General features: G+C 41.8%; 1 protein-coding gene across 1 annotated transcript in view; it reads right to left on the reverse strand.

Annotated features, from left to right (window-relative positions):
* Positions 1-1,740: 1,740 nt before the first annotated feature.
* Positions 1,741-27,708, reverse strand: part of LOC141966208 (mucin-5AC-like) — a 55,762-nt gene continuing 29,794 nt past the window's right edge. Inside the window, exons 15-41 of the mRNA XM_074918643.1 lie at positions 26,991-27,128; positions 26,742-26,906; positions 26,165-26,259; positions 25,234-25,360; positions 24,247-24,502; positions 22,961-23,013; positions 22,473-22,573; positions 21,517-21,668; positions 20,947-21,085; positions 20,746-20,859; positions 20,029-20,208; positions 18,502-18,741; positions 17,640-17,796; positions 17,225-17,353; positions 16,738-16,864; positions 16,002-16,045; positions 15,717-15,911; positions 8,505-14,438; positions 7,417-7,667; positions 6,777-6,948; positions 5,588-5,631; positions 4,616-4,738; positions 4,411-4,509; positions 3,879-4,001; positions 3,496-3,541; positions 2,968-3,079; positions 1,741-2,008 (exon numbers count right to left, since the gene is read on the reverse strand). Coding sequence (XP_074774744.1) covers positions 1,798-2,008; positions 2,968-3,079; positions 3,496-3,541; positions 3,879-4,001; positions 4,411-4,509; positions 4,616-4,738; positions 5,588-5,631; positions 6,777-6,948; positions 7,417-7,667; positions 8,505-14,438; positions 15,717-15,911; positions 16,002-16,045; positions 16,738-16,864; positions 17,225-17,353; positions 17,640-17,796; positions 18,502-18,741; positions 20,029-20,208; positions 20,746-20,859; positions 20,947-21,085; positions 21,517-21,668; positions 22,473-22,573; positions 22,961-23,013; positions 24,247-24,502; positions 25,234-25,360; positions 26,165-26,259; positions 26,742-26,906; positions 26,991-27,128 — 9,527 coding nt within the window. The 3' untranslated portion in view covers positions 1,741-1,797. The remainder of the gene's footprint in view (positions 2,009-2,967; positions 3,080-3,495; positions 3,542-3,878; positions 4,002-4,410; positions 4,510-4,615; positions 4,739-5,587; positions 5,632-6,776; positions 6,949-7,416; positions 7,668-8,504; positions 14,439-15,716; positions 15,912-16,001; positions 16,046-16,737; positions 16,865-17,224; positions 17,354-17,639; positions 17,797-18,501; positions 18,742-20,028; positions 20,209-20,745; positions 20,860-20,946; positions 21,086-21,516; positions 21,669-22,472; positions 22,574-22,960; positions 23,014-24,246; positions 24,503-25,233; positions 25,361-26,164; positions 26,260-26,741; positions 26,907-26,990; positions 27,129-27,708) is intronic.

Here is a 27,708-nt window from a genome sequence, read left to right on the forward strand (position 1 = left end):
TTTTTTCACTGCAGGACAGTTCTAGATCTCATCGGGCTGCGTCTGTTCTTGTGGTGCTATGCCCAAAATGCTAAAGGTGCTGAGCCTGTCGGGCTGCTCGCCCCACGGCTGGCTCTGTTCAGGACTCTTGGGATGTCTCCTCGCGGCGGTACCTGCTGTTCGGGTCTGAGGATGTGCTGGTGAAACTGTAAAACTGGTGGCGCGCAGCTGGCCTGGACTCAGCCCATGTTCCCGATGGAAGGTGCTTGTTACTGGGTCGGAGAGGGTGCAGGGAGTGCCACAGCTCCACGGTCAGAGGCAGTAACGCTGCCCAGAGCCTGCACGCCTGCCGTGGGACCGGCAAACCCTGGAGACCTGAGAGATGAACGGTGTCCAGCAGGAAAAGCTTACAAACCTGCTTACTACTCCCCTCTGGTTAATCCTAATGCGATACCAGGTCATGCTGGTGAAGGCCAGTAGAAAAGGTGTCTACTGATTTCATTCAGAGATTGAATTTCAGTTCTAAAGAAGCAGTATAAAACGTGCATTATTTGATCAAACAGTTCCTCCTTTCCTTTTCAGCCAAGCCTTCGGGCCAGATTCCAGGTTTTGTATTATAACATCTACTGATAAGGTAAATGCTGCCAACAGTTCAGGTAAACATGAAGAACTACTGTGGGAAAAGGCAGCCAATTTTCTCACCAGTGTAAGTCCATTTGAAATCTTTTAGGTAGCATAGGAAACAAATGCACAGTTTAAAAACATATCCTGAACTTATCTGAGAATATTGTTAAAATTACGGGCAGGAGAATTTTCTGATTTTACTAAGTTCATTGACTTTACCTTAAGTATTATTCAACTAAGTAGAGCTTCTGTTCATACACAGATTTGCTTCTTCAACTGAAAAAGCAAGTGATGATTTCTACAGCCAGATACCTGTTGATCTAGGACATGAAATGGCACTGGTGAACAAAGTTTTCCCTTCTCTTTTTTTATACTTGTCTTGTGGACCTCCCCACTAATTACAGGGAAGACAAACTGTAGCCTGCCTGTTATCTCGGCATCTTAGCAACTAGAATACAGTGAGCAAAGGAGAGGGGTGTTTTAATCTCTGTACTTTTTATGCCGGTGAGCAGAGCTATTTAGACCAGGGTAAGGGAATTTAACCTCATCCAGGAAGAGGGTTTTGAGAGTGTCTGCATTCCTAAAGACTGCTAGAGAATATACCCATCTGAGTTAGAAAACTCCCTGATGCTGCTGGAGACTAAGTCATTTAGATGATGAAGATGGGTATCAAACAGTCACCGAAATTAAAAAATGCTGAAAGTTTTAGTGATGGAATAAGAGATGAACAAGAAAACAGCCTTCTCCCTGTCACTGCGATGGCTGTTAGGACCATGAGGTCCATAAAAATGATATGCAATGAAGCATTCTCTTGGCCCAAGAGTTAAGTGTAATGTAGCTACAATGTTTTCTGGCTTTAGTTTTTAGAGACCCCTAAAACTTTTTTCCCAAAATATCAGTTTTGTGATCGAGTGAAACCATATTTGCGTATTTCTGTACTTTACACAAAGGCATTTTACACAGTCATATATTTTTTACCCTTGAATATTGTATCACTTTAAAAAAAAAACAAACAAACAAACACAAAACCCCCTAAGATTTAATTGTTTGACTTTTATTTTTTTTCACAAGTAAGAAATAAGAAAAGGTAATAACAGAAACTGATGTAAGATCTGTTAAAGAAGGAGCACAGGTTATTCTGGGGAAAACATGATTCCAGCTTCCCTTAGAGTCTCTGCTTGCTTATTCCAGTGATCATCTCTTACTTCTGATTTTCCGTTGGGAGTCGTATGCTGTAGAGGTTTCTGAAGTGCATGCGTTGGTACACTGGCATTGTTCCACGTAGACGTAGTTGTAATTTATGCTCGTTCCATTTTGGCAAGTCAGGGTCACCTCTCTTGTTTGGCTGCTGTACTCCTGGCAGCAACTACACTCGTGTTGCATCTGGTTTGCTTCAAGAGAATACCTGTGTTCCACCAGGAAAAGAAAATGCATCTCTTTCATTAAAAGCTGACACACAGAAGCACACCCCCCCCACACACCCCCTCCCCACTTGTTGTTCTGGTTTGTTGGGGCTTGGAGGTGGTTTTTTTAACCTCCTCTTTTCCTCCCCCACACACATATGAATGTGATTTTTAATTAATTCTCTCTTCAATAGTGAAACTGTTCTTGCTTCCACTGAGCCTGATTCTACTCAATGGAATCATATAAACACATTTACTTTGTTGTTATTCTATAATCATAGAATCATGCAGCTCAGAAAAGACCTTTAAAATCAAGTCCAATTTTTAACCTAACACTGCCTAGTCCACTGCTAAACCATGTCCCTACACAACTTTTAAACACCTCCAGGGATGGTGACTCCACCACTTCCCTGGGCAGTTTGTTCCAGTGCTTGACAATCCTTCCCATGAAGAAATTTTTCCTGATACCCAATCTAAGTCTCCCCTGCTGCAACTCAAGGCTGTTTCCTCTTGTCCCTACTGCTTGTTACTTACAAAAAGACACCCACACCCACCTCATTACACCCTCTTTTCAGGTAGTTGGAGAGAGCGATCAATGTGTCCCCTCAGCTTTCTTTTCTCCAGACTAAACAACTCCAGCTCCCTCAGCTGCTCCTCATAAGATCTGTTCTCTGGACCCTTCCCCAGCTTCGTTGCTCTTCTGTGGACACGCTCCAGCACCTCAATGTCTTTCTTGCAGTGAGCGGCCCAAAGCTGAACCCACTGGTGAGGGGCGGCCTCCCCAGTGCCAAGCACAGGGGTCAGATCCCTTCCCTGTCCCTGCTGGCCACGCCAGTGCTGACACAAGCCAGGATGCTATTGGCTTTCTTGGCCACCTGGGCGCACTGCTGGCTCATGACACCAGTATAAATGAAACATAAATGAAGCCATAGAGATGCTAAATTAAGTTTTTGGAACTTACACTGAGGAGCCAGGACAAGTTCCTTCACAATATGTCAGCTCAACAGGTTGAGAAGATTCACAGTCTCCTTGCTGGATCACAGTTTTTTTGCTGTAAGGTTTGCACTTTGCAGCTTCATAAACAGGGGGGAAAAAAAACATACTTCAAATCTCTATTTCAGAACTAAACGAATGTTTCAGCAATTTCAAAGTGTATGATGTCTGATTATTGAGAATCTGCAGCATGTGATGGTGGGGGGTGGGGATACTGTGTAATGTATCTGGAGTTTTCAGGTTTTTCTTTGATCCCACCTGTACAGTGTCTTTGGAAGATAATGCAGAGACCTGAGCATCGGGGGTTTGGGTTGTGGTATTCAGTATGAGGAAAACAAATTTGTTTTTTCCTTTTGAATAATTAGCGAAACACAGGGTCTTGAGAAATAACGTAAGTGAAAACTGGGGAGTGAAGAATCTTTCCATCCACTCAAAGATAGTTAGGAATTGAATACAGTGCTCTTCAAGCAGAAAACATGAACACATCATCACTTACGTTTACATATTTTGCAGCAGCCATCGGGAGTAGTCTCTGCTTCATCCTTTGCAAAAGTAAAGGAGGAGGATTTGTATTAATGAACAGGTGACAATCATGAGTAAGAATACGAGTTAGCGTTGCTAATATTGAGCAGAAATCTCCTCTGTGATGAACACTGCATGAAAAGGTGGATGACTTACTGTCCCCACCATAAAAGTCTTGAATTCTTGTAACACCATATAAAAATATTAACCTTTTCTTATTACGCATGTTACAGCAAAATTAAATTCATTCTTAAGACATTCCTGCAACTTAAGTGGAAGCCATTTGTTATATTCTTCCTTGCCCCTCCTTGTTCTTTTAAACTGCATTCAATTGATGAAGAACTGATTAAAACTTACAGGATCGCACTCTCCTGGGTCATACTCAGGGCATATTTTTTTAGTTTGGACTGGAACAAATTGATCTTCAATTTTTTCACATTTGTAATGGCTACAATTATCGAGTGGCAGGATCTCATCAACCTAAGATTTTAAAAGAAAAGCAAATAATTTTTTTTTTCATTGTGATCAAGTATAGTATGATTACTTAAAAAATGTCTGAGCTAATTAAGTTCTCACACCTCAAAGATTCTCAGATGCTTCTGAAATTCTTTCACAAGTGGCAAAAGTGGAATTTTGCAAACTGTGGCTAGCTTGAAAGTTTAAATCCTGGGTCTGAACACTCAGACCACAAATTAGAAACCATTGCCCAGTATAATCCCACACCTATAAAGAATTTGTTATTCCAAGTAAGAGTTCAATTCAGAAAACCGGTGTGTATTCAGAGTAATGTCAGTATTAATTCAATTTTTACTAGTAAGGGATATGAGTTAACTCTTGGCTGTTCTAACCTGTATTGGCCAATAGATCTGAAAATGAAAGGCATACTTACAGGGAACACGTGAATAGTGCCGTTACTTAGTTTGATTTTGCAAGCTACTTCAATACACTTCCCGCAGCACTCTCCATCCTCAATCATATATTGATGACCCTACTCACAAGGAGGTGAAGGAGAAAGTATGTTGAGTTGGTAATGGAGAATTCCAGTCTTCCTGTAATTGAGGGCTGACTGGGCAGCCTAGAGGATCTGAACTCACCAGAGGGCAAGATGTTTCACATTGAACTGTTTCACAATGCACAATATTTGCCTTAGTCACCGGATCTTTCTCAGAGCTGCAGGTACAGTTCTTACATGAATTGATTACTGTTGACATTCCAACCTGGAAGACAGAAGAAAAACAAAATCAAATGGCAACAGTTTCTATATAAAGGATAGGCAGAGTTGAAAGCATTGCTGAGATTAATATTGCTGAAATGCAAGTGTGACTGAGTTGTTCAACTCTCTGAACATAAAGTTGTTTGGCTTTATGCCTCACAAGAAAGCACACATTAGGAGGAAACTAAATGAAGCAATACAAAACAGAAAAGCAAATTAATAAATTGGAGGTAAGACTGGTTAGTACTGCTGTTTTACCAGCATTTCAATGCTCATTTAAGTTTTTTTCTCCCTGCAAGTCATGTTCAGTGGTTATAAAACAATTATAATTTACAAATCGAGATTAAAATAACTGGATATATATGCAGATTCATAAGCAGAGATACAAATTTACACCTGGATTTTAGTTTTTCTGAAATGTGTCCCCGGAAGGCTCCAGTTTAAGGCTAATGTTTAAATTTTGACTGAAAGACTCAAGTACGAATTTTAGCAAAAGATTTAGGTATCAATTAAAGGAAAAACCCTAGCTTTAATTCTGAAGGTTGTCTGGGCTTATTTTAGAGAATGGTTGAGTTTGGGCTATTCAGCAGCTTGTTTGGAAATTCATTAATTCCAGAAGTGGGAGAGAGCTTAAAAAATAAGTACGTCACTAAAAATGGTACATTCTTGTCTTATGTTACACGTTGAGGAACTCTTCTGTGATGATTTTGGTTTTGGCATTGGAAAAATAACTTCCAGTTAAAGGCTAAGAAATAAAAAGACATGTGCTGGGAGAAGACCTTTCTCAAAGGCTTTTTTTGGTATAAAGGATGTACATTTCACTTCCAGCAATATATCACTATAACATTCTCACCGTGTACATTGTACCGTTAATCACACAGGTGCCATCTATTGGTTCTGAAAAACAAAAAAATAATTCCAGAGTAAACTCAAAGTGGGAGACTTATTGAGAAGTCAAGATGTTATCAAGCTTTGTTAGTAACATAGACACTATGGACAACTTGAATTGAATCTTCCCTACATGCTCAGACCTCCTATTTAGTGTAGCTGGACGTTTAAGTAAAGTTTCTTTTTTGAAATTAGCCAGAAGACTTCAGGAGGGATGGCTTCAAGCTTGAGCTATGCATGAAAAATCCCTCAGGTTCACTTCAAATTAAATTAGTTATTTCATCTTTGAATCCTATAAGTCCAGTAACCTTCAAAGATACCTTTGTTTTTGATTCTTTATGACCTCTTAGACATGGCTTAGATGAAAGACTGACTCTGGGTGAAAAAAAAAGTATTCTTACCATGGTAATATAAATAATTTGATAGCAGAGCCCATTCATGTCTTTCACAGGACTACTTCAAACCTGATTGTTCCTTTGTTTTGACTTTCCCTTTTTGAGCTTAATTTATGGCTACCTTTTTACTTTTATTCTTTTATATAAATATATGTATAAAAACATGTGCATATAAAAATTATGTATATAAATAAACATAACTGATTTTTACATTTTTATGAGCAATCAACAACAGTCAATATAATGCACTGAGTATAATTATTTTTCATACACTGACAATTCAGTTACTGATTACAATTAACTTTGTATTATTGCTTCATGTTACTTGCTTTTGTAGTTAACTGTTAAGCTTTCCGGTGGCATATTCTTATGTTTATGCATTTTAGTTTAGCTACAGTTAAGTTAATGTTAATATGCTCCAATTTTATATTAATAACATTAGATAAAGTTTATTAATAACCTTTATGATACACAGATAGTTGATGTACACAGGCCTCTTGAAGATTCAAAGTATTATTCTGCTCTCTGACCCATTCCAATTCTCCCAGCAAACTTAATTGAAAATAACATTTTGGTTTTAAGTAAATTTCTAATGCATGTTTAGCCAAAAACTGATGTGTGTTCACTAAGCCAGGACACTTTAAGAAAGGTTTTGCTATTATTGTGGTACATGAAGAACTTGATTAGGTACTAACAAAAGTGCAAATGTAATTTACCAGTGTGTAGCCTGGTGTTTATATATGTATTATTGATACTTACCGCATTTATATTCAGGACAGCATGGATCTTTTGGTAGCACAGGAGTGGAAACAAATCCTAGGTCACAAATTGGTGTCTGAACTGTTGGGCAAAGGAGCCGGTGGCATTGTGCGTTAGCAGTAGCGGGGTCACAGACACACTCCTGGCATTCACTTATCCATTTCTCTCCAGGCTGAAAATATGTAAATGATTTATTTTTAAGTGCTTTCTCACCCTAGTTGTTCTGTTTCAACGTGAGATAGACTCTCAAAATTGATAGGGAGTTCCGATAAGAGTTTTCTTAGCATATGATTTCAGGCCTTAAGAGTAGTCAAGCTGGGAACAATCACAGAATTTTCTTCTGTGTAGAAAGAATGAGATTTTTCACACTTTCATAGCTAGTCTACTTATGTCTGTGACATTTAAATGTCTTTTATTAAAAAAAAAAGTCTCTGCCATGGTATTAGTGAGTTTTTCCATCTCCAGATTACTTAAAAGCCTGGTAATGCCAGGTTGAAGAATTGTGCACTCTCAGGTCATTTGTAACATAACCAACTTTGTCACTGGAATACACACAAGTTGATTTGAGTTATCTATTAGTGGACAGAAATTGGGCTGGGTTTGCCATGGTGATATATTAGAAAATAACAAGGGGAACCACCTTTCGTGGAGGGTTGACATCAGTACAGTTTCGTTCTACTGAAGTTGTGAGGGATGTTGCTGTGGTTGGTGAGACAGAAGGAAATACATGTTCTGTGGATGAGGCAGCTTGTGTTGTAGATTCTGTGGCGACTGAGGTGAAAGGAGTTGTCACAGGACATGACCCCTGGAATGGGTGAATTTCACATTCACTGCTGCAAAGTGCATAAAAATTACAGCCAGCCATATCTGTTCTGTTGTACACCACTTCCCCTGTAGAGGAAAATTGGAGAAGAAATTAAAAGACCAATGAAAATACTTAGGCAATAAAACCAAGAAAATAATGTGAAAATATAAAATGTATTTCTGTACAAAAAGTTCTATGTTTAGATTATTTTGAATGGTTATCTTTAATTGAACGGAGTACTATGGGTTTATATTGTTTATGCAGACTTTTATAACCATAAAACAAACACTTACCTGGAGAGAAAAAATTACCAAACACATGACAAAGACATGATGTTGTTCCCGGAGATGTAACATGTGTGCTCGCTTCTGTTGTGACAGGTATGCTGGAGGAAGGACTGAGGATTGCAGAAGTGCTGCTTGTACCACGACTTGATTGTGTTATACCAGTTGTAGTTACTGTTAAGCACGAGATAGAGTTTAGTTTGCAGCACAGGATTTTGACCTCATCATTTTAACATATTGGAGAGGACTGTTCAACACTTTGGTGAATCATACCGACATTTCTGTTGCATTCAACTACTGGAAATACTGCTAAGTGCAGATTGTGAAATTTTTTAGCTTCATGGTGAATACCATCTGGGATTTGGCAAATCTTATCACATATAGCTCTAATGTTTTAAAAAGTTTCAAAGTTACCACTGTCCCCCTCGAGCTTAGGATAAGTAATATCAAGCTATGGGGCCCACTCACACACCTGCCTGACATAGACATTAGTAGCAGAAGGACAGATAGATGAAAAAGTGGTTTATGTGTTGGAAGATATAAGGGTGATGGTAGAAAAAGTCACAGAAAACAAAGACAACAATGTTGTTCTATTGAAATAACTGCTTGTAGTTATTCCAGAGGTGGACAATGACATACCTGGGCTGACTGTAGTAGTGGAATTTGTGGGAAAAACAGTAGTGGCAGTACTTTGTCCAGTAGAAGAAACAGAAGTTGGAAGAGTATATGTACTGCTTATGGTGCTTGTAATTCGTGGCTGGGGGAGAGTGGAGGCAGTTGTTGGTGCCGTAGTTTGGGTTGCTGGGGTGGAGGTTTCCTCTGGAGCAGACGTGGTTGTGGAGGTTGTGGTGCTTCCTGTGGTGGTCGTGGCAGTGCTGATGGCTGAGGTGGTCACTGATGGTGTTGGTGTGATGACAGTTGTTCCTTTTGTTGGAGGGGGAGATGTCTCGGTGGTGGTGGCCCTGCTGGTGGTAGAGAGGATGGTTGTGCCTCGTGTTGGTGGGGCCGTGGAAGTGGGGACACCGGTGGTGGCAGCAGTGGTTGTCACTCCTGTCTGGGTGGAGGCAGTTGTTGTTGGTGCTGTGGTTTGTGTTACTAGAGTGGAGGTTTTTGCAGTCGAGGCCGTACTGGTGGAGGTTGCAACGGTGCTTGGGGGAGCTGGTGTTGTCGCGCAGTGCCTACGGTCACAGCACTCCACGCTGACCTCGTAGTCGAAGCACACGGGGTACTTTGTGATCTGATCCTTATTTCTGCACACAAGCCCAGTTTCAAGACTGCACTCCAACACCTGTCCCAGTTGGTCCAGACTCCGATTCGGGTAATCCTTAGCACGGCACAGGATGTCCCGTGGCTTGTCACACAGTGCATAACCCGCGTCTCGGATCTTTGCAAACGTCTCTATGTCTCCGTTTTCGCTCCCAGGGCTCGGGGAATGCAAGTTAAACCACTGCGTCCAGGCACAGCGCGGCACGCAGTTGTCTGTGGTGTTGGAGGCGGGCGCAGTGATGGCGGACGTTGTTGTTGTGGGTATGCTGAAGGTTGTGGTTTGTGTAGGAGGGGGAGAGGACTCGGTGGAGATGGCCCTGCTGGTGGTAGAGAGGATGGTTGTGCCTCGTGTTGGTGGGGCCGTGGAAGTGGGGACACCGGTGGTGGCAGCAGTGGTTGTCACTCCTGTCTGGGTGGAGGCAGTTGTTGTTGGCGCTGTGGTTTGGGTTGCTATGGTGGAGGTTTCCTCTGGAGCAGACGTGGTTGTGGAGGTTGTGGTGCTTCCTGTGGTGGTCGTGGCAGTGCTGATGGCTGAGGTGGTCACTGATGGTGTTGGTGTGATGACAGTTGTTCCTTTTGTTGGAGGGGGAGAGGACTCGGTGGTGGTGGTGGCCCTGCTGGTGGTAGAGAGGATGGTTGTGCCTGGTGTTGGTAGGACAGTGGAAGTGGGGACACCGGTGGTGGCAGCGGTGGTTGTCACTCCGGTCTGGGTGGAGGCAGTTGTTGGTGGTGCTGTGGTTTGTGTTACTAGAGTGGAGGTTTTTGCAGTCGAGGCCGTACTGGTGGAGGTTGCAACGGTGCTTGGGGGAGCTGGTGTTGTCGCGCAGTGCCTGCGGTCACAGCACTCCACCCTGACCTCGTAGTCGAAGCACACGGGGTACTTTGTGATCTGATCCTTATTTCTGCACACAAGCCCAGTTTCAAGACTGCACTCCAACACCTGTCCCAGTTGGTCCAGACTCCGATTCGGGTAATCCTTAGCATGGCACAGGATGTCCCGTGGCTTGTCACACAGTGCATAACCCGCGTCTCGGATCTTTGCAAACGTCTCTATGTCTCCGTTTTCGCTCCCAGGGCTCGGGGAATCCAAGTTAAACCACTGCGTCCAGGCACAGCGCGGCACGCAGTTGTCTGTGGTGTTGGAGGCGGGCGCAGTGATGGTGGAAGTTGTTGTGGGTATGTTGAAGGTTGTGGTTTGTGTAGGAGGGGGAGAGGACTCGGTGGTGGTGGCCCTGCTGGTGGTAGAGAGGATGGTTGTGCCTGGTGTTGGTGGGGCCGTGGAAGTGGGGACACCGGTGGTGGCAGCGGTGGTTGTCACTCCTGTCTGGGTGGAGGCAGTTGTTGTTGGCGCTGTGGTTTGGGTTGCTGTGGTGGAGGTTTCCTCTGGAGCAGACGTGGTTGTGGAGGTTGTGGTGCTTCCTGTGGTGGTCGTGGCAGTGCTGATGGCTGAGGTGGTCACTGATGGTGTTGGTGTGATGACAGTTGTTCCTTTTGTTGGAGGGGGAGATGTCTCGGTGGTGGTGGCCCTGCTGGTGGTAGAGAGGATGGTTGTGCCTCGTGTTGGTGGGGCCGTGGAAGTGGGGACACCGGAGGTGGCAGCAGTGGTTGTCACTCCGGTCTGGGTGGAGGCAGTTGTTGTTGGTGCTGTGGTTTGTGTTACTAGAGTGGAGGTTTTTGCAGTCGAGGCCGTACTGGTGGAGGTTGCAACGGTGCTTGGGGGAGCTGGTGTTGTCGCGCAGTGCCTACGGTCACAGCACTCCACCCTGACCTCGTAGTCGAAGCACACGGGGTACTTTGTGATCTGATCCTTATTTCTGCACACAAGCCCAGTTTCAAGACTGCACTCCAACACCTGTCCCAGTTGGTCCAGACTCCGATTCGGGTAATCCTTAGCACGGCACAGGATGTCCCGTGGCTTGTCACACAGTGCATAACCCGCGTCTCGGATCTTTGCAAACGTCTCTATGTCTCCGTTTTCGCTCCCAGGGCTCGGGGAATCCAAGTTAAACCACTGCGTCCAGGCACAGCGCGGCACGCAGTTGTCTGTGGTGTTGGAGGCGGGCGCAGTGATGGCGGACGTTGTTGTTGTGGGTATGCTGAAGGTTGTGGTTTGTGTAGGAGGGGGAGAGGACTCGGTGGAGATGGCCCTGCTGGTGGTAGAGAGGATGGTTGTGCCTCGTGTTGGTGGGGCCGTGGAAGTGGGGACACCGGTGGTGGCAGCAGTGGTTGTCACTCCTGTCTGGGTGGAGGCAGTTGTTGTTGGCGCTGTGGTTTGGGTTGCTATGGTGGAGGTTTCCTCTGGAGCAGACGTGGTTGTGGAGGTTGTGGTGCTTCCTGTGGTGGTCGTGGCAGTGCTGATGGCTGAGGTGGTCACTGATGGTGTTGGTGTGATGACAGTTGTTCCTTTTGTTGGAGGGGGAGATGTCTCGGTGGTGGTGGTGGCCCTGCTGGTGGTAGAGAGGATGGTTGTGCCTGGTGTTGGTAGGACAGTGGAAGTGGGGACACCGGAGGTGGCAGCGGTGGTTGTCACTCCGGTCTGGGTGGAGGCAGTTGTTGGTGGTGCTGTGGTTTGTGTTACTAGAGTGGAGGTTTTTGCAGTCGAGGCCGTACTGGTGGAGGTTGCAACGGTGCTTGGGGGAGCTGGTGTTGTCGCGCAGTGCCTACGGTCACAGCACTCCACGCTGACCTCGTAGTCGAAGCACACGGGGTACTTTGTGATCTGATCCTTATTTCTGCACACAAGCCCAGTTTCAAGACTGCACTCCAACACCTGTCCCAGTTGGTCCAGACTCCGATTCGGGTAATCCTTAGCACGGCACAGGATGTCCCGTGGCTTGTCACACAGTGCATAACCCGCGTCTCGGATCTTTGCAAACGTCTCTATGTCTCCGTTTTCGCTCCCAGGGCTCGGGGAATCCAAGTTAAACCACTGCGTCCAGGCACAGCGCGGCACGCAGTTGTCTGTGGTGTTGGAGGCGGGCGCAGTGATGGTGGAAGTTGTTGTTGTGGGTATGCTGAAGGTTGTGGTTTGTGCAGGAGGGGGAGAGGACTCAGTGGTGGTGGCCCTGCTGGTGGTAGAGAGGATGGTTGTGCCTGGTGTTGGTGGGGCCGTGGAAGTGGGGACACCGGTGGTGGCAGCGGTGGTTGTCTCTCCTGTCTGGGTGGAGGCAGTTGTTGTTGTTGCCGTAGTTTGGGTTGCTGTGGTGGAGGTTTCCTCTGGAGCAGACGTGGTTGTGGAGGTTGTGGTGCTTCCTGTGGTGGTCGTGGCAGTGCTGATGGCTGAGGTGGTCACTGATGGTGTTGGTGTGATGACAGTTGTTCCTTTTGTTGGAGGGGGAGAGGACTCGGTGGTGGTGGCCCTGCTGGTGGTAGAGAGGATGGTTGTGCCTGGTGTTGGTGGGGCCGTGGAAGTGGGGACACCGGTGGTGGCAGCGGTGGTTGTCTCTCCTGTCTGGGTGGAGGCAGTTGTTGTTGTTGCCGTAGTTTGGGTTGCTGTGGTGGAGGTTTCCTCTGGAGCAGACGTGGTTGTGGAGGTTGTGGTGCTTCCTGTGGTGGTCGTGGCAGTGCTGATGGCTGAGGTGGTCACTGATGGTGTTGGTGTGATGACAGTTGTTCCTTTTGTTGGAGGGGGAGAGGACTCGGTGGTGGTGGTGGCCCTGCTGGTGGTAGAGAGGATGGTTGTGCCTGGTGTTGGTAGGACAGTGGAAGTGGGGACACCGGAGGTGGCAGCGGTGGTTGTCACTCCGGTCTGGGTGGAGGCAGTTGTTGTTGGTGCTGTGGTTTGTGTTACTAGAGTGGAGGTTTTTGCAGTCGAGGCCGTACTGGTGGAGGTTGCAACGGTGCTTGGGGGAGCTGGTGTTGTCGCGCAGTGCCTACGGTCACAGCACTCCACGCTGACCTCGTAGTCGAAGCACACGGGGTACTTTGTGATCTGATCCTTATTTCTGCACACAAGCCCAGTTTCAAGACTGCACTCCAACACCTGTCCCAGTTGGTCCAGACTCCGATTCGGGTAATCCTTAGCACGGCACAGGATGTCCCGTGGCTTGTCACACAGTGCATAACCCGCGTCTCGGATCTTTGCAAACGTCTCTATGTCTCCGTTTTCGCTCCCAGGGCTCGGGGAATGCAAGTTAAACCACTGTGTCCAGGCACAGCGCGGCACGCAGTTGTCTGTGGTGTTGGAGGCGGGCGCAGTGATGGCGGACGTTGTTGTTGTGGGTATGCTGAAGGTTGTGGTTTGTGTAGGAGGGGGAGAGGACTCGGTGGAGATGGCCCTGCTGGTGGTAGAGAGGATGGTTGTGCCTGGTGTTGGTGGGGCCGTGGAAGTGGGGACACCGGTGGTGGCAGCGGTGGTTGTCTCTCCTGTCTGGGTGGAGGCAGTTGTTGTTGGCGCTGTGGTTTGGGTTGCTGTGGTGGAGGTTTCCTCTGGAGCAGACGTGGTTGTGGAGGTTGTGGTGCTTCCTGTGGTGGTCGTGGCAGTGCTGATGGCTGAGGTGGTCACTGATGGTGTTGGTGTGATGACAGTTGTTCCTTTTGTTGGAGGGGGAGATGTCTCGGTGGTGGTGGCCCTGCTGGTGGTAGAGAGGATGGTTGTGCCTGGTGTTGGTAGGACAGTGGAAGTGGGGACACCGGTGGTGGCAGCAGTGGTTGTCACTCCGGTCTGGGTGGAGGCAGTTGTGGGTTTTGTTGGTGTCTCTTTTGCCACAGTGGTTTTTTCTGGTGGAGTTGACATGGTCTGGTGCCCTGTTGTTGAGATTTGTGATGTTTTTATTGTAGCTGATGTTTCAGCCAGAGGTGTTGTGCTTCCACTGACTGTTGTTGATAACATTTTAGGAACTTCAGTTTTTTGTGCTTCAGTTACTTGTTTTTCTGTTGTTGTTTTTAGCATTGTCTGTATTGTAAATGGTGTTGATTTTACAGTAGTAGTTGTGAATACTTCTGTGGTTTTTGCTGTTGTAGTTTTTAGTTCTGTGCACGGTATGTAGCTGCAGCATGATACTCTGATTTCATAATTATAGCAGTGCTTTGATTGTTGGTCTTTGTTATTGCATATTAATCCTCCGCTTTGACTGCATTGTACCGTTTGGTTAAGATTGTTTATTTCTGTATCAGGATATTCCTTGGCTCTGCATTGAACGCTCTTTGGGTTTTTACACACACTGTATCCCTTTTCTCTGAGATTTTCGAATGTTTCATAATCTCCACTGTCCTCTTTGTTTTCAGGCTGTGTGGAATCGTACCATTCCGACCATGCACACACATTCTTTACGCATACAGTTGTCACTGGTGTTGCAGTTGTTATTTCTGTAATTAAAAGGAGGAAATATAAGTCTTGTCTATTCTTATTAAGGAAAGTACCTGGAATAAATTATTCATCTTCCATACATTTTAATGTTGTATGTAATATTATATATATTAATATAGCATTTAAATTTTAATAAACTTTCTTTGACAGTCTTGAATTTAATTTCTAAGGTAGGTTTTGATCTCATGTTTGTATTACTTTTCTAGTAGTTCTTTATGTGTCTTTTATTTAAAAATTTTTGTTAAATATAACTAATATGATATCCTTTATGTGGAATGTCAATATAATATGACTTCATGATTACTATAGCATAAAGGTAGGAGTTATACTCCTTGGTATTATCTCTGTATTTGTTTACACCTAACTGCGTAACTGCACAGGCTTTAAAATATTTTTACATGTTAATAACTTTTCTACTTATTTTAATATTATAACATATAATATATTTATAAATATACATATGGATTATAAATTTAACACATGTATTTTATATGTAATACATTATAGTATAGAATTGAAATATACAATATATATGTAATCTAATAAGTATTTTATACGTGTTTTAATATTATTTCTTTTCATATTCTCACATTATGAAGATAACCTTGTGGAATATCTACCACTTTATATGAGTGTTACTTTATAGAAGACTTTAAGTTGAATGTTTATTTCTTGCTGTTGTATTGTATGAGTTTGTGGAAATATGTTTCAGTTTCTCAGAATTACATGGTCACTATAATGAGTTATCTGCAGGAATAATGTAGAAGTTTACTGCAGGAGTAGAAGGAAGCTGTTGATTTGGTTTTAAATACAATTAGGAAAGGTTCCAAAGAATTGTTTTAATTAATTTGAGCATTCTCTCAAACTAGATTTCTTATCTTCAGTCTGTCCTAATGTGGTCCATAATTTAAAAAACAGCAGTCATTTTCTTTCATGTTTTCAGAAGTTGGTCTAGAACTGCTAGTTTTTGTTTGGAAGGAAATGAGGACATTCTCGAGGGTGCCATGATTAATAAGCTCTATTTTTCTTTCCCCTGGAAAAACCATGGTGAAATCGTGGAGACTGAGTTTTGTAGGAAATGCTATACTCATCTCTACATCCTTGATTATGGTCTTCTTTAGCCACTGAAGCTGTCAGATGAATTGGTGGCTCCAGCAGAAGCCAAAAGTTTCAGGTAAAATTATGTGCCATTAACTGATGAAAAGGCCCTCCCTTTCAGGCAAATTTCAGTCCATTCCAGAGATTTTTTAGTTATTTTTAAAAGTATTCATGAGTACCTGGAGCAGTAGTTGTGGGCTGACTTGTAGAAAATGTGAACGGGGTTGTTGTAAAGAAGTCACATCTAAAGATATCTCTGTTTATTGTTCCATTGACATCGCATGTTGCACTGAAACACCATCCAGTTCCATCTGTGGTGTTGTAGATGAGTTCACCATATTTATAGCTGTTCCCTTCATAAATGCAGTGGCATGCTGTAATTCAGAGAAGTTTATTGTCAGGCATCTATGAAAAAATAATATCCAGTATTTTATTTTTTTAATGATTCTTCTTAGTTGTCTTACCTTTATCATCATACTTGCACTGTAAGCCATCTGATGTGCATTCACTGAAATAAAAAACATAGAAAACCGAATATTTTTTGTTTATAAGGTAATTTTATTAGTCATCTTTCTGCCAGATAATAGAATCAAAACCCAGGACACTTTATTTTTTATTCCTTGAGTGTCCAGTTCATGCTGGCTGCTTTTTTGCCATTGTTTTCCAAAATCTTTCTTTATATTAAACCTGAACTCATAAATAGAAGTGAAGCTAAATATGCAAAACTGCAGGTAGAAGTCTTAAGGACGACTTTCTTTCCTGCTTATCGCTTTCCTTGCACTTGAAATGTTTTTGTACTAAAAAACAGGCTAAAAAGGGAAAGAGTCCAAATACTACAAGCAGCGTAAGAATGTAATTAAATCCTTAGAAGTAGATCCCTATTAGATATCTATAATCCTGGAACAATATTTTTCCTGCCATAGAATGGGAAATAGAGAAAGCCTGTTCAGAAAGGGCTTACTGTTCTTATTGTATCTTTATGCTGAAGATCTACAACATAATCAGGAACAAATTCAACAGAATATAAAATCACATAAGAACTTCTTACTACTATTATAGTAAGAAAATTGGCATTAGATAGTAAGGCATTTTTACACAGACAGCATAAACTCATAAATTAGTCCTGTCACATAACAGGAACATACAATTTCCCACTGCTGTTTTCCTTGTACACAATTAGGCTGATATGTTAAGCCTTACCATAAATGACATTCATCCCGTCTATATATCTTGCCATCTTCATTATCATAACAGTCACAGAGACTAACGCACTTCATCTGATCCTCATGAAAATACGGCTTGTCTGGTGGGCAGTTAGGGTAGCAGCCTGAGGGAAGGAAAAAGGTGTATAGAATGGAGAAAAGGTGAGAATGAGATACAGTCAGCCTAAGTTTTATTTCTGCAGGAAGTGTTTGCAGGTCTTGTTTTTAATAGTCATAATTTTTACTACTGATTTTTTTCCAATAATTCTAGGAAGCAATGCAGAGTATGAGCAGAGCCCACCCATGACGACTTACTCCTGGAGATGTTTTTAACACCAGTTTCCACACTCCATTCATGTGGATGCAATGATTTTGAAGAGAATTGAATGGTACAAATGCAGCTGATGGGGAAAATACACTCCATTAAAGACCATTAAAAATACAATAAAATGTACCCACTTAAAGGCGCTTGCAGCTCTTTTTACCTTCTAAACCTGGCAAGTCATGGAGGCATTTTCCACTGGGGTTTCTACAGGTCTTCATACAGGAGGCTCCACAAGGCTTATAGTGCCATTCACATTCCCCTTGTTGATTGTAGTAATCACAGAACAGTGCTAAGGAGAAACAGAAATTTGGACATGTTCAGAAAAAGAAATAAGAGCTTTTTCTGAGTCATATCTGTTCATCATATCCCTGAAAAATGCTGCTTGAATAGTCTTGAAAACCATGAAGGAATAGGTGAAATTGTGTGACTATCAAAACAGTTTAGTGTGAAAAGTCTACACAGTGAGATTATAATACACATACAAAAGATACCCAGAGCGTGTGTTCAAGGTCATCATCAAGGCACTGTGCATTTAACTACGCTCTCAGAAGAAGTGTTTATGGTATAAAACTCACGACAGATCGATGGGGTTCTCCAGGTTACACAGACACCAACTTCACTGCACGCTTGAGCATAGGCAGCTACCGCTGTGCAGAAGCAATCACAGTCTCCTCCAGTGTCACAGGCACAAGCATCTGTCACACAAGCTTGGTAATATTTTGCTGGTTCAACCTGTTATTAAAAAGATATGTAATACTATACATCCTGCCTTCGAAATTCTCTTCGCTTTGCTAGGGTAATTTTCTTAAAACTGTAATATCACAGAAGAAAGGTCTATATCAGTAATTTCTTTTTCTTTTGTTTACATGCACTGTTAAACACCAGAGGTGATGCCAGATGATACATCCAAATCATGTATTGACAGATTTTTAGGCACCCAGACTTAGTGGAAGATTAGATTCATGTTCCCAAGAAATACTAGGCTACTGTACTTGAAAATATAGGTCTCTGCCAGTGGAAAGAACTAAGGTAACAGGAAGAGCACAGAGCTACCCTGCATTGTTTGTATGTACTTAGTGTCAGATAAAGGTTATGCTAATACTTCATTACTATGTTATTTCATTGAGCTTGTGTTCTCTACATAGTATATGAGAATTTTTATTCAAGTCGCACTGCAAGAAAATACATAGTAATTATGAAATCATTATTCTTTTGTAATAGGTCAATATTTCCTATGAACTAAATGTCTTTTTATTTCTGACAGGTGGGGACTATAAATCTGTCCCATGGAGTGGGATTCAGATTGAGGTTTTCCTGACACAATTCAAAGTGAAACATGCTAATGGATTAGGCATGAATGTTAAAATGTATGAGGATAGCAGCTTCAATAATACACAGACCTAGTTTCCACACAGTAAAGCTCTGCCCTGGTAATACCTGAGAGTGACAGGCAGCAAAGACATTGCTGTTGATGATGCTACACTGCTTCTCTGACCAGGACTTTCGATAGGGGTTGGCAGAACATGGGTCCTTTATGCTGTGAGCATCAGGACATGTGGAGGATACTTTCCAGCTGTTTCCAAACTCTAAGACATTCTCTACCACAGACTGACTCCTTGTAGTAAAGTCATTGATGCCGTTGCCATCATAATTTCCACAGAGGCCACAGACCTGACCCTGCAAAAGGAAGTAAATAAAATAATAATGGATGTGAGAAAACTTGAAGTAACATCTGAGACTGAAAGTATACTTGAAATTCAGCCCTTAGAATAGTGTCATTCCATTCTAACAGTCCTGAAACATCTTCATCCTTTGCTTCCTCAGTGGCAGAACACGACCACTAAAGATAGAAGGATACTACTGTTGACTTTTCTTCTTTTAAATCTGTATAATAAAACCATCTTTGTCATTATAACCTTTGAGGTATATCTTTAACAAGGAAATGAGGACTCACAGTTAGCTTTTCCTTTAATCCTTGTTTCATACAATAATATATTGTATAAAAATACAATAAATGTGCATATAAAAACCAGCCTTACAAAACTGTCATAAATACCACCAGTCTAGCCACATAGTCTACTCATTGAGTCTTTACTGTTATGACTGCTCACAGGTATAAAAAGAAATTGCATTTTCCTTGCACATCCAGAAATATCCCTCCATCCTAAATTTATGGATCTGTAAAGCTGTGATAGGCTACAATAGATGCTATGCTTTCTCCATGAATCTAAGGTGCATACTTTCCGTATTATTACTAGTTTTATAAAGTGCCAGCGAGTGAGCCAGCAAAAGAACCTATGATACTGAACTAAATGTATATATAGTTCTAAATTATACTTAATTTATGTATCTAATTAAAATGTCACTGTGGTATACCATAAGATAGCAAACTCCTAATTCACTACAGTTTTTAGTATATATCATAAGCTAGGAGAAGGAGTATGACAACAGGAATGCATTTTCCTTATCACCTGTGTAGATATATGCTTGAAAAATACATGGTAGCATTTTACAAGAGATTTTCACTCATAGTATTTCACTTCCTTGTTCTTAAAGTATGATAATTTGATTTGTCTGTCAATGAGAACCAGAAACAATGGATTACCTTAAAGATCAAGACTACTCAATTGATTTTTACACATGTAGATATGTAATTTTAATAAGGTCTGATAACATTTACCAAGATTCAGGGGTTAATATTTAACAAAGTCAAGTCTGAAAAAGTGAATGGCCAACTCAAGTTCTGTCAAGCCAAACAGGCACTGAAAACTGCCTTCAGAGCTCAGAACAGCGTCAGGATGATGACACAGCTTTCTGAGGCACCAGAGGAATGAAAAACAACATGGGATGTCCTGTAGGAATGCTAGAGACATCACCTGTTTGAAATCTTGGCAGGTTCTCAACAAAATTCACACCCAGTCCAAATCTGGACTGTAAATTGCCATTTAACTGCTAGTTCCTCACCTTAAAATCAGGGCTGAGCTTGATGAAGATGCTGGTTTTCTTGTCCCACATGAGGATCAGTCCACTTGTGGTCTCAATTACCAAGTACACACCCATATAGCGGACTGTGTATGGCACCTCATCATCTTGTCCTCTCTTTAAGACACTGACGTGCTCCTCACCAAGTATCAGTTCATAGCTCTGAAACATGAGGAAAAGATGATTAGAAATTAACCCCATAGTTGCAGCTGTGTTCTTAAACATGTTTTTCTGCTTTTAAGAGCACTAAAAATGGTTTATATAAGAAAAGCAAATAATCCAAATGTGATAAATCTAAACTATATAGTTCAAATCTCAGGTTCCTGGAACTGTGGTAAAAAGGTATTTTAAATGGTATATGTCAAAAAGGGGTGTTTTGGCAGTCATGGAGGAACTACACTGCCCAGAAAAAAAAAAAAAAATTTCTGACACGATAGGCTAAATTTCTGCTAAAGATGATTTTCCTGTAGATCTGTAGTTTGCCCAAGAGCAGTGTAAGATAAGGAGGGGAATGGAAAAGGTAGCAAGCTGGTAAGCTCTACCAAATATTTAACCTGAATTTGATTTAAGCTTAATTTACAAGTTGATATTTTGTAAAGTCATATTATTACAACTTCCCTGAAGCTATGGATATCTAGGCTTCTCCTAAGCCCTAAGCAGATACAGAAGAAAACTGGTCTATATGCAAAACCTTCTTACCTCTAAGAAAACTTTGATAGATTTTGAGCAAGTCGTCCCAGTGTTGCCACAAGGAATATTTTCAGTGATAACCCTGAAGGTCCCATTCACTGTGCCACTCTTCCCACAGTGGTCCTGGGTAGACAATAACATTTAAAAATGTGTTGTTTCTGTAGATAGGATCAAGGTTATGTCTCATTTACTATTGCTGTATATCAGTACCTGGACCAGTGTGTATTCACAGTTTCCATTGAAGCTGAACCTTTTGTCATCGAAGGTACTATAATGACCATCTCCATAAACAGCACAAGTGCCCAGACATTGATCTTTGGTGCATTCCCACTTCCTATTCTTGCATACACTAGGGATGAGAGTAAAACATTTTAATAATAAAGCAACTCACTGTTTTGTGTAGACATATCCCAGCAACTCAGTGTTTGTTTGGCAACTCATCCCTGGTAAATGTTATATTGATTCTGGTGTTAAAATGGTCTTTTACATTTTCATTGTAAAGAATTAAAGCAAAGTTCTGTTCTGCTACTCTGAATATATTAACTGCAAAATAGAATAATACTTAATGAACACTGTAGTCCCAAAGATTTCCTCCCATTCTGTGCTTTGGCCATCTGTCTACATCATTAGGAAACCTGCTGATGCTGTTTAATCCGAAACTAAAAGATCCATCAATTGATGAAACGTGCAGTCCAAATCTTTCCTCACTGCTGTACTATTTAAGATCTTTGAAAAGGCAAATGATGGAACAAGGAATGCTACTTTTGAGGAATTATTTACCAGGTGTTACAGTCAACGTTGATTTTTTCCCCAGGCTGATACATGGCTTCATTGTGAATACATGGACACTCCTCTTCAGGAATACAACCACCATTCCCATCTAACACAAGCCCACTTGGGCACACGCAGCCAGGTATACATTGCGTGATATACTGGAAAAGTCAAGAGGAAGATATAATTTCAGAATGAAATAATCACAATAGAAAAAAGGAAGAGTAAATTCTTATAAAATGTCTTTATATGGTCTTACTACTACCGAGCTTAAATATGAGAGGACTATGAAGTACTTACAGGACAATGGAATAAAAAGGAAGTTACTAGTAATTGATTTAATAGAATATAAATCTGTTAGATGTTTTAAATATGCCAATCCTGATTGCTCTGCTGGAGTCTGGGGAACTTCAAAGATATTGAATCTGAAGTCTTGCCTTGCACTTTGCAGTAGGTGATTTGTGATTGAATGGAGCTTTGAAGAGAAAACAATTTTTTTTTCAATTTGGTTGAGTTACATTGAAATCTGTTTATCTCATATGGTGCTTATTTGTGAAATTGCATGTGGCTACCATGCACCTAGGTGGAGTAATACAATTAGATGTGCAAGAGATTCACAATTGCATCATGGTATGACAAAGAATGATTTCTTCTAGACAGTTTATAGCCACTGATTTTCTCCTAAAGAAGTAAAACGTGTGGTGAGCCCTAGCTATTTTCACTACTGTTACCTCTAGTAGCTGAAGAAAGGTAGACGCTAATCTCATGAATTAAATTGGATGTTAATTATATTTTGGTCTAAGGCTCCCATTGCTAATGCTGTGTAACATGGTTTTAGGATTTGCTTCAAGAACAGTGTCCGTGTTGTGGATCTGGAGTAGGTCAGATGACAGATCAATTACTTTAGCACCAAGAGCACAGACAAAACCTGGAAGCACCATTTCATCCAGCCATGACATACTTACACACTGCATATCCAGAGTCTGGCAACTTTTCTGACACTCTGCTCCAGTTGTTCCTGCAGTAATGTTTCTACAGTCGAAGTGGACCATGGGAGATTCACAGGCTAAAGGAAGGAAAAAGGTGAGAACGGTGAGAAATGGTACAGGGTTTATCCAACAGTTTAGCCAGTAAAGCCATCTAGAAATTCTTTGTAAATTGTGTATTTCAGTTAGTAGGGATTTGTGTCCCTTTTCAATCTGATAAATAGATTCACTTCAGAGCACTGACTTCCCAGGAAAATCCCCACAGGATTTCAGAAAAAAATATTTTTGAAAAAGAGGTCTTCTAATTAATCTAGTTTAATTTCTGACTTTTATGGTAACTGTTACACTATAACTAAATGAGAATTACTTCTATTATTTAAAAATCCATTAAGAAAAATAAATTCTATCAACAATTTCTGTCCAAAATCTGGCACACAGAAGAAGATAACTGGAAGAATTTTTTTTACCTGGAGTTGGATTAGGTGCTCCAATGCAATTCAGTCTTCCCTGAATGCAAGTGCTGTAAGAGAGGGAAATTTTTTTTTTTTTTTCACTCAAACCATGTACTGAGACTGAGAGCTACTTCTCTATTGCCAAGTTTCAGAATTTTTGAATTAATTCTAGAATGTTGTTTTGCAGTCTCAGGAAAGAAGTTTCCCCAATAGCACTACCAGTGCTGCTTTCATATGATATACATTATTTCTTAACAGGAAAAATCATAGGTTGAAATTAGTATATGTATCTGCTTGTTCCTTACTTTCTCATAGAATCTCTCCTTGCTGGTGGTGCCATAATTTTATTCTTGAAAAAACATGGAATTAAATTGAAAATGCACCTAAATAATATTGCTCTATCAATCTGGAAATACCGTAGAGTCATAGATATTGTTTAGCCTGGCCATATATGTCCAGACCCCTCTGTGGAGCCTTCCCACCCTCCAGCAGATCCACACTCCCGCCCAGCTTGGAGTCATCTGCAGACTTGCTGAGGGAGCTCTCAATCCCCTCCTCCAGACCACTGATACAGATATTAAACAGAACTGGCTCCAGTGCTGAGCCCTGGGAACACCACTTGTGACCAGCCACCAACTGGATTTAACTCCATTCACCACAGCTCTTGGGCCCGGCCATCAGCCAGGTTTTTACCCAGCAAAGAGTACGTCCCTCCGAGCCACGAGCAGGCAGCTTCTCCGGGACAGTGCTGTGGGAGAGTGTCAAAGGCTTTACTGAAGTTGAGGTAAACAACATCTACAGCCTTTCCCCTGCCCACTAAGTGGGTCACCTTGTCATAGAAGGAGATGAGGTTAGTCAAGCCGGGCCTGCCTTTCATACACCCAGGCTGACTGGGCCTGGTCACCTGGCTGTCCTGGAGGTGCTGCGTGATGGCACTCAAGATGATCTGCTCCATAACCTTCCCTGGCACTGAGGTCAGGCTGAGAGCCTGTAGCTCCCTGGTTCCTCCTTCCAGCCCTTCCTGTAGAGGGGCACCACATTTGCTAACCCCCAGTCAGCTGGGTCCTCCCTGGTTAGCCAGGGCTGCTGATAAACGACGGGAAGTGGCTTGGAGAGCACTTCTGCCAGCTCCCCCAGTACCCTTGGGTGGATCCCATCCAGCCCCGTGCACTTGGGCAAGTCTAAGTGGTGTAGCAGGTCACTAACCATCTCCCCTTGGATTACGGGGGCTTCATTCTACTCCCTGTCCCTGTCTTCCAGCTCAGGAGAATATGTACCATTCTTAGAACTTATTCACTTACCATACAAGCCCATTTTCATGGATAGCTTCTCCAAATGGTATGGGAGATCCTCTGTAGTAGCAGGGGCATTCATTAGGAGGCACACATTTGCCGCTCTCATCCATGTAGGTTCCATTTGCACAGGCACAGCCATCAACTGGGACAAACTTAATGTTGCATGTGACATCAGGCTCACTCAGGGACCGGCACGTGGGTTGACAGGAAGAGATGGTATAGCTGTAGCTTAGCGATTTGGGACATGAGGTGGTGTATTTTGCTTGAGAGAGGAAAATATAATAGGTTTATTAATTCCAGATGGCAACCTCTGGTGGGAAAAAAGAAACCACAGGCAGTAGAAATAACACATAAACACCTCTACCTATGTTGTATCATTCATGTAAATGTATTTCTGAATATTTCCAGAGTTAGATCTGAAAAACTACTGTCCATGTTAAGTGATATTATGAAAAGAACAAAATATTTTTTCAAATGAAATTTCAGAAAGAAACCTCTGTTTGATGCTGCCATTCATTGCCAAGACTTCTAAAGCTTTTGTGGCAGAAGGGGTCTCCCTGAATGTCTCCTGGTATGCTGAAAGCAAACCTACAGGATCAGTGGAACCCAGTATGCAGATCGAGAGACCTTTCATTTGCAAGTGTTCTGGTTAGTATTACTGTTACTGTTATCCTAATGCTTCACAGTTTCTCTACAATAACTCGTGATACATAAAGCTGTAGTGAAATTCAGAGTTGCAGAGAATCAGGTGGAGGCACCTCCACAACAGCAGTGTCTTTCCTAAGTAAGCTGTCTCCCATGTATTCATATTCACTCTTCCTAGCAATGGATTGATCCTAAGGGAAAACAGAGGATTACTTCTAGGAGTGCACTTAACAAAATCCTTTCCTCAACACTTATTATATTTGTCTAGAAATCAGTATAAAGTAACCTCTGATCAGCAGTTCTTGTTGATGTGTGTTCCTAGGAAAGGGGACAGTTGAAAGTACTTACAGCAGACATCAGTCCTCCACCCATGCAGCAGGACTCCTTTTGCAGCACAAGCTCTCACATAGGAAGACAGGGCTGCACACAGACAGTCCTCACTGTTTTCACAGTTACATGTGTCAAACATGCAGTTCTAAGAACACAAAGAAAAATAAAGTCTCAGCACTCGTAATATTGTCAATCTGAAAAAAAGGAATGTTATCATTTTGGCCTTATGCACTAATCCGTCTTCAGATATGCTAACTCACAGACTACACTGACATAGCTTTATCACGTTCCAGTCTTGGTCTAAGTTTTCTGACAGGGGAGAATGAAGGTTATGGAAATTCAGTTGAAGTCTGCAGTTATTATTGGCAAATAGTGCTCTTAAAGTCTGTTATACATTTAACAGCTTCATGTTCCTCTGAACCATATTTACAAATATGCTGCACAGTGTCACTCAAAGCTCTGCTCACAGTACGTGGTCTAGACACATAATTTCACCTGTGTCCATACCTGGATGATTCATAGTGAGAAAAAAGACTGTCAACACACTGAAAGCAGAATAATAACTAGCTAATGGGCTTTCTGTGCCAGATAAAAGGCTGAAGAGACAACAGTTCACTGATATTCAAGTAAGCATTTGACAGGCACTTCCTACTATATGTGTGTATCCTCCAGGAGTAAATAGCTGCCTTTTCATTTGCAAGCAAGTCAGGATCTTGAAGCCAAGACTGACAACTGAAATAAGGTAATGTTGCAACACAAATAGAAACACGTGTTGAATGTTACAACAGAACAGAAACACATGTTGAAAGAAGAAAGTGCTGCAGGACAGGAATGAAACTACAAGCATTGTGTAAGACAGGAGACATGTCTGGAACAGTCCTTTTGTGGTAACTGTTGTAATGATCATATTTCTATGGTTTCTAAAGGGAAAAACAGTCTAACATAGTACCGTGTGGTGAACAGAGGGATTCACTGCGTAGTGACAATCAGCAAAAGGTCCTTCGCTGTCAGTTAGTAGTCCACACCAATGCTGAGCATATTTTTCTGTGAAGAGAACAAACAGTACAATCGCATGTTATATACATAATAAAATACAAATCTTTGTATTTTATTAGTCACAAAACCACGCTGCCCTGGTCTATGAAGTCAGTTCTGAAATAACATCAAATCTCTCTTCCTGTCTTTTTTTCACTCAGTTTGTGGGCTAAAGTTCCTAAAATCAGAGAGGAGGACTTGCTGAAGGGAATGAACAAGAGATTTCCAAAGATACTCCTTCAATTCACTCCTCTGACACTTAAGTTCTCAGCTTAGACACCCTCTCTGTTTTCAATGACCATACAGTTTCCTTCAGTTATGTTACTATGACTCTTCCTGTGTTACTTATCCGTAGTGCTTTCATTTTGAATATTTGTTTCTGTCTTCAGATGTATGTTTTTACCAAGTCTTTATTCTCTTATCTTTGCTTGCCAACTGATGTAGTTTCCTTGAGCAAAAAAAATCTAGAAGAAATTCTAAGAAGCAAGTACCGTTATCAATGCTGAGTGCACAAGGGTTCTCAAAGCTCTGCTGGATATTAGGGCATGAGGCTTGAGTTTTCCATGTATTAGCAAATGCTGTTGCTGTTCCTTCAATTATTCCACTTATGACCTTGAAGTCATCAGTTTGGATGTTATTGAAATTTCCACAGAGACCTGTTGAAAAGCAGTGAAAAGTTTATTCTGCTCATACTAGGCAAAAGAGGTTAAGCAAGATGTTCTTCTATTTCATTCACTTACCACAGGTCTGGTCTTTGAAAACAGGATCCAGTCGTACAAACACTTGCATGATGGGTGTGATTTGGATTTCAAGGTGGACGCCAAAGTTTGTCTGCATGATGATGAAGAATGATGAAGGTCTGAACACGGTGACATTAGCTACAGGTGAGAAACAGAATGATCACTTTCCAAATGAGGTCAAATGCTGGAAACAGTACATCATTATACCATTCTTCTTGAATTTCTACCACAATTGTTGCAAATTCTGAGGTGAAATAAAGCCGATCTTTATTAAAATTAATCAGAAATATAAATAAAAATTTACAGTTCAGAATTCGCTTGTAGCTACCAAGTTGGTAACTATTTGTTGTCTCAACAGTTGGAGATTACTCCTCCAAAGAGAATAAGAATTAAAAACTGTATGGCACTGAGCATTAAAAAGAAAACTTCTATTTTTGTTTCTAAGCTTGCATGGCATACATTGGAGGCCTCACTGATAGAGAGGAAATATAAGCAGATCTAGAAATCAGAGATATCGCATAGAATCATTAGTTATTGTGACTGAGAGCAAAAAATCAAATTTCTGTCTGAGGAAGTGTGAGGACAGGGGTGGTAAATTAAAAAAAAAAAAAGAAGAGGTGAAGACGTAAAAAGATGTCTTCTGTATTCAATTTTGAGTGGTGAGAAGGAAATAAACCATACAGTGATCAAATCAGGAGATTATAAACGCTGTTTGCTT

The sequence above is a fragment of the Athene noctua genome, chromosome 14 (genome assembly GCF_965140245.1).
Source record: "Athene noctua chromosome 14, bAthNoc1.hap1.1, whole genome shotgun sequence".
NCBI classification, from domain to species: Eukaryota; Metazoa; Chordata; class Aves; order Strigiformes; family Strigidae; genus Athene; species Athene noctua.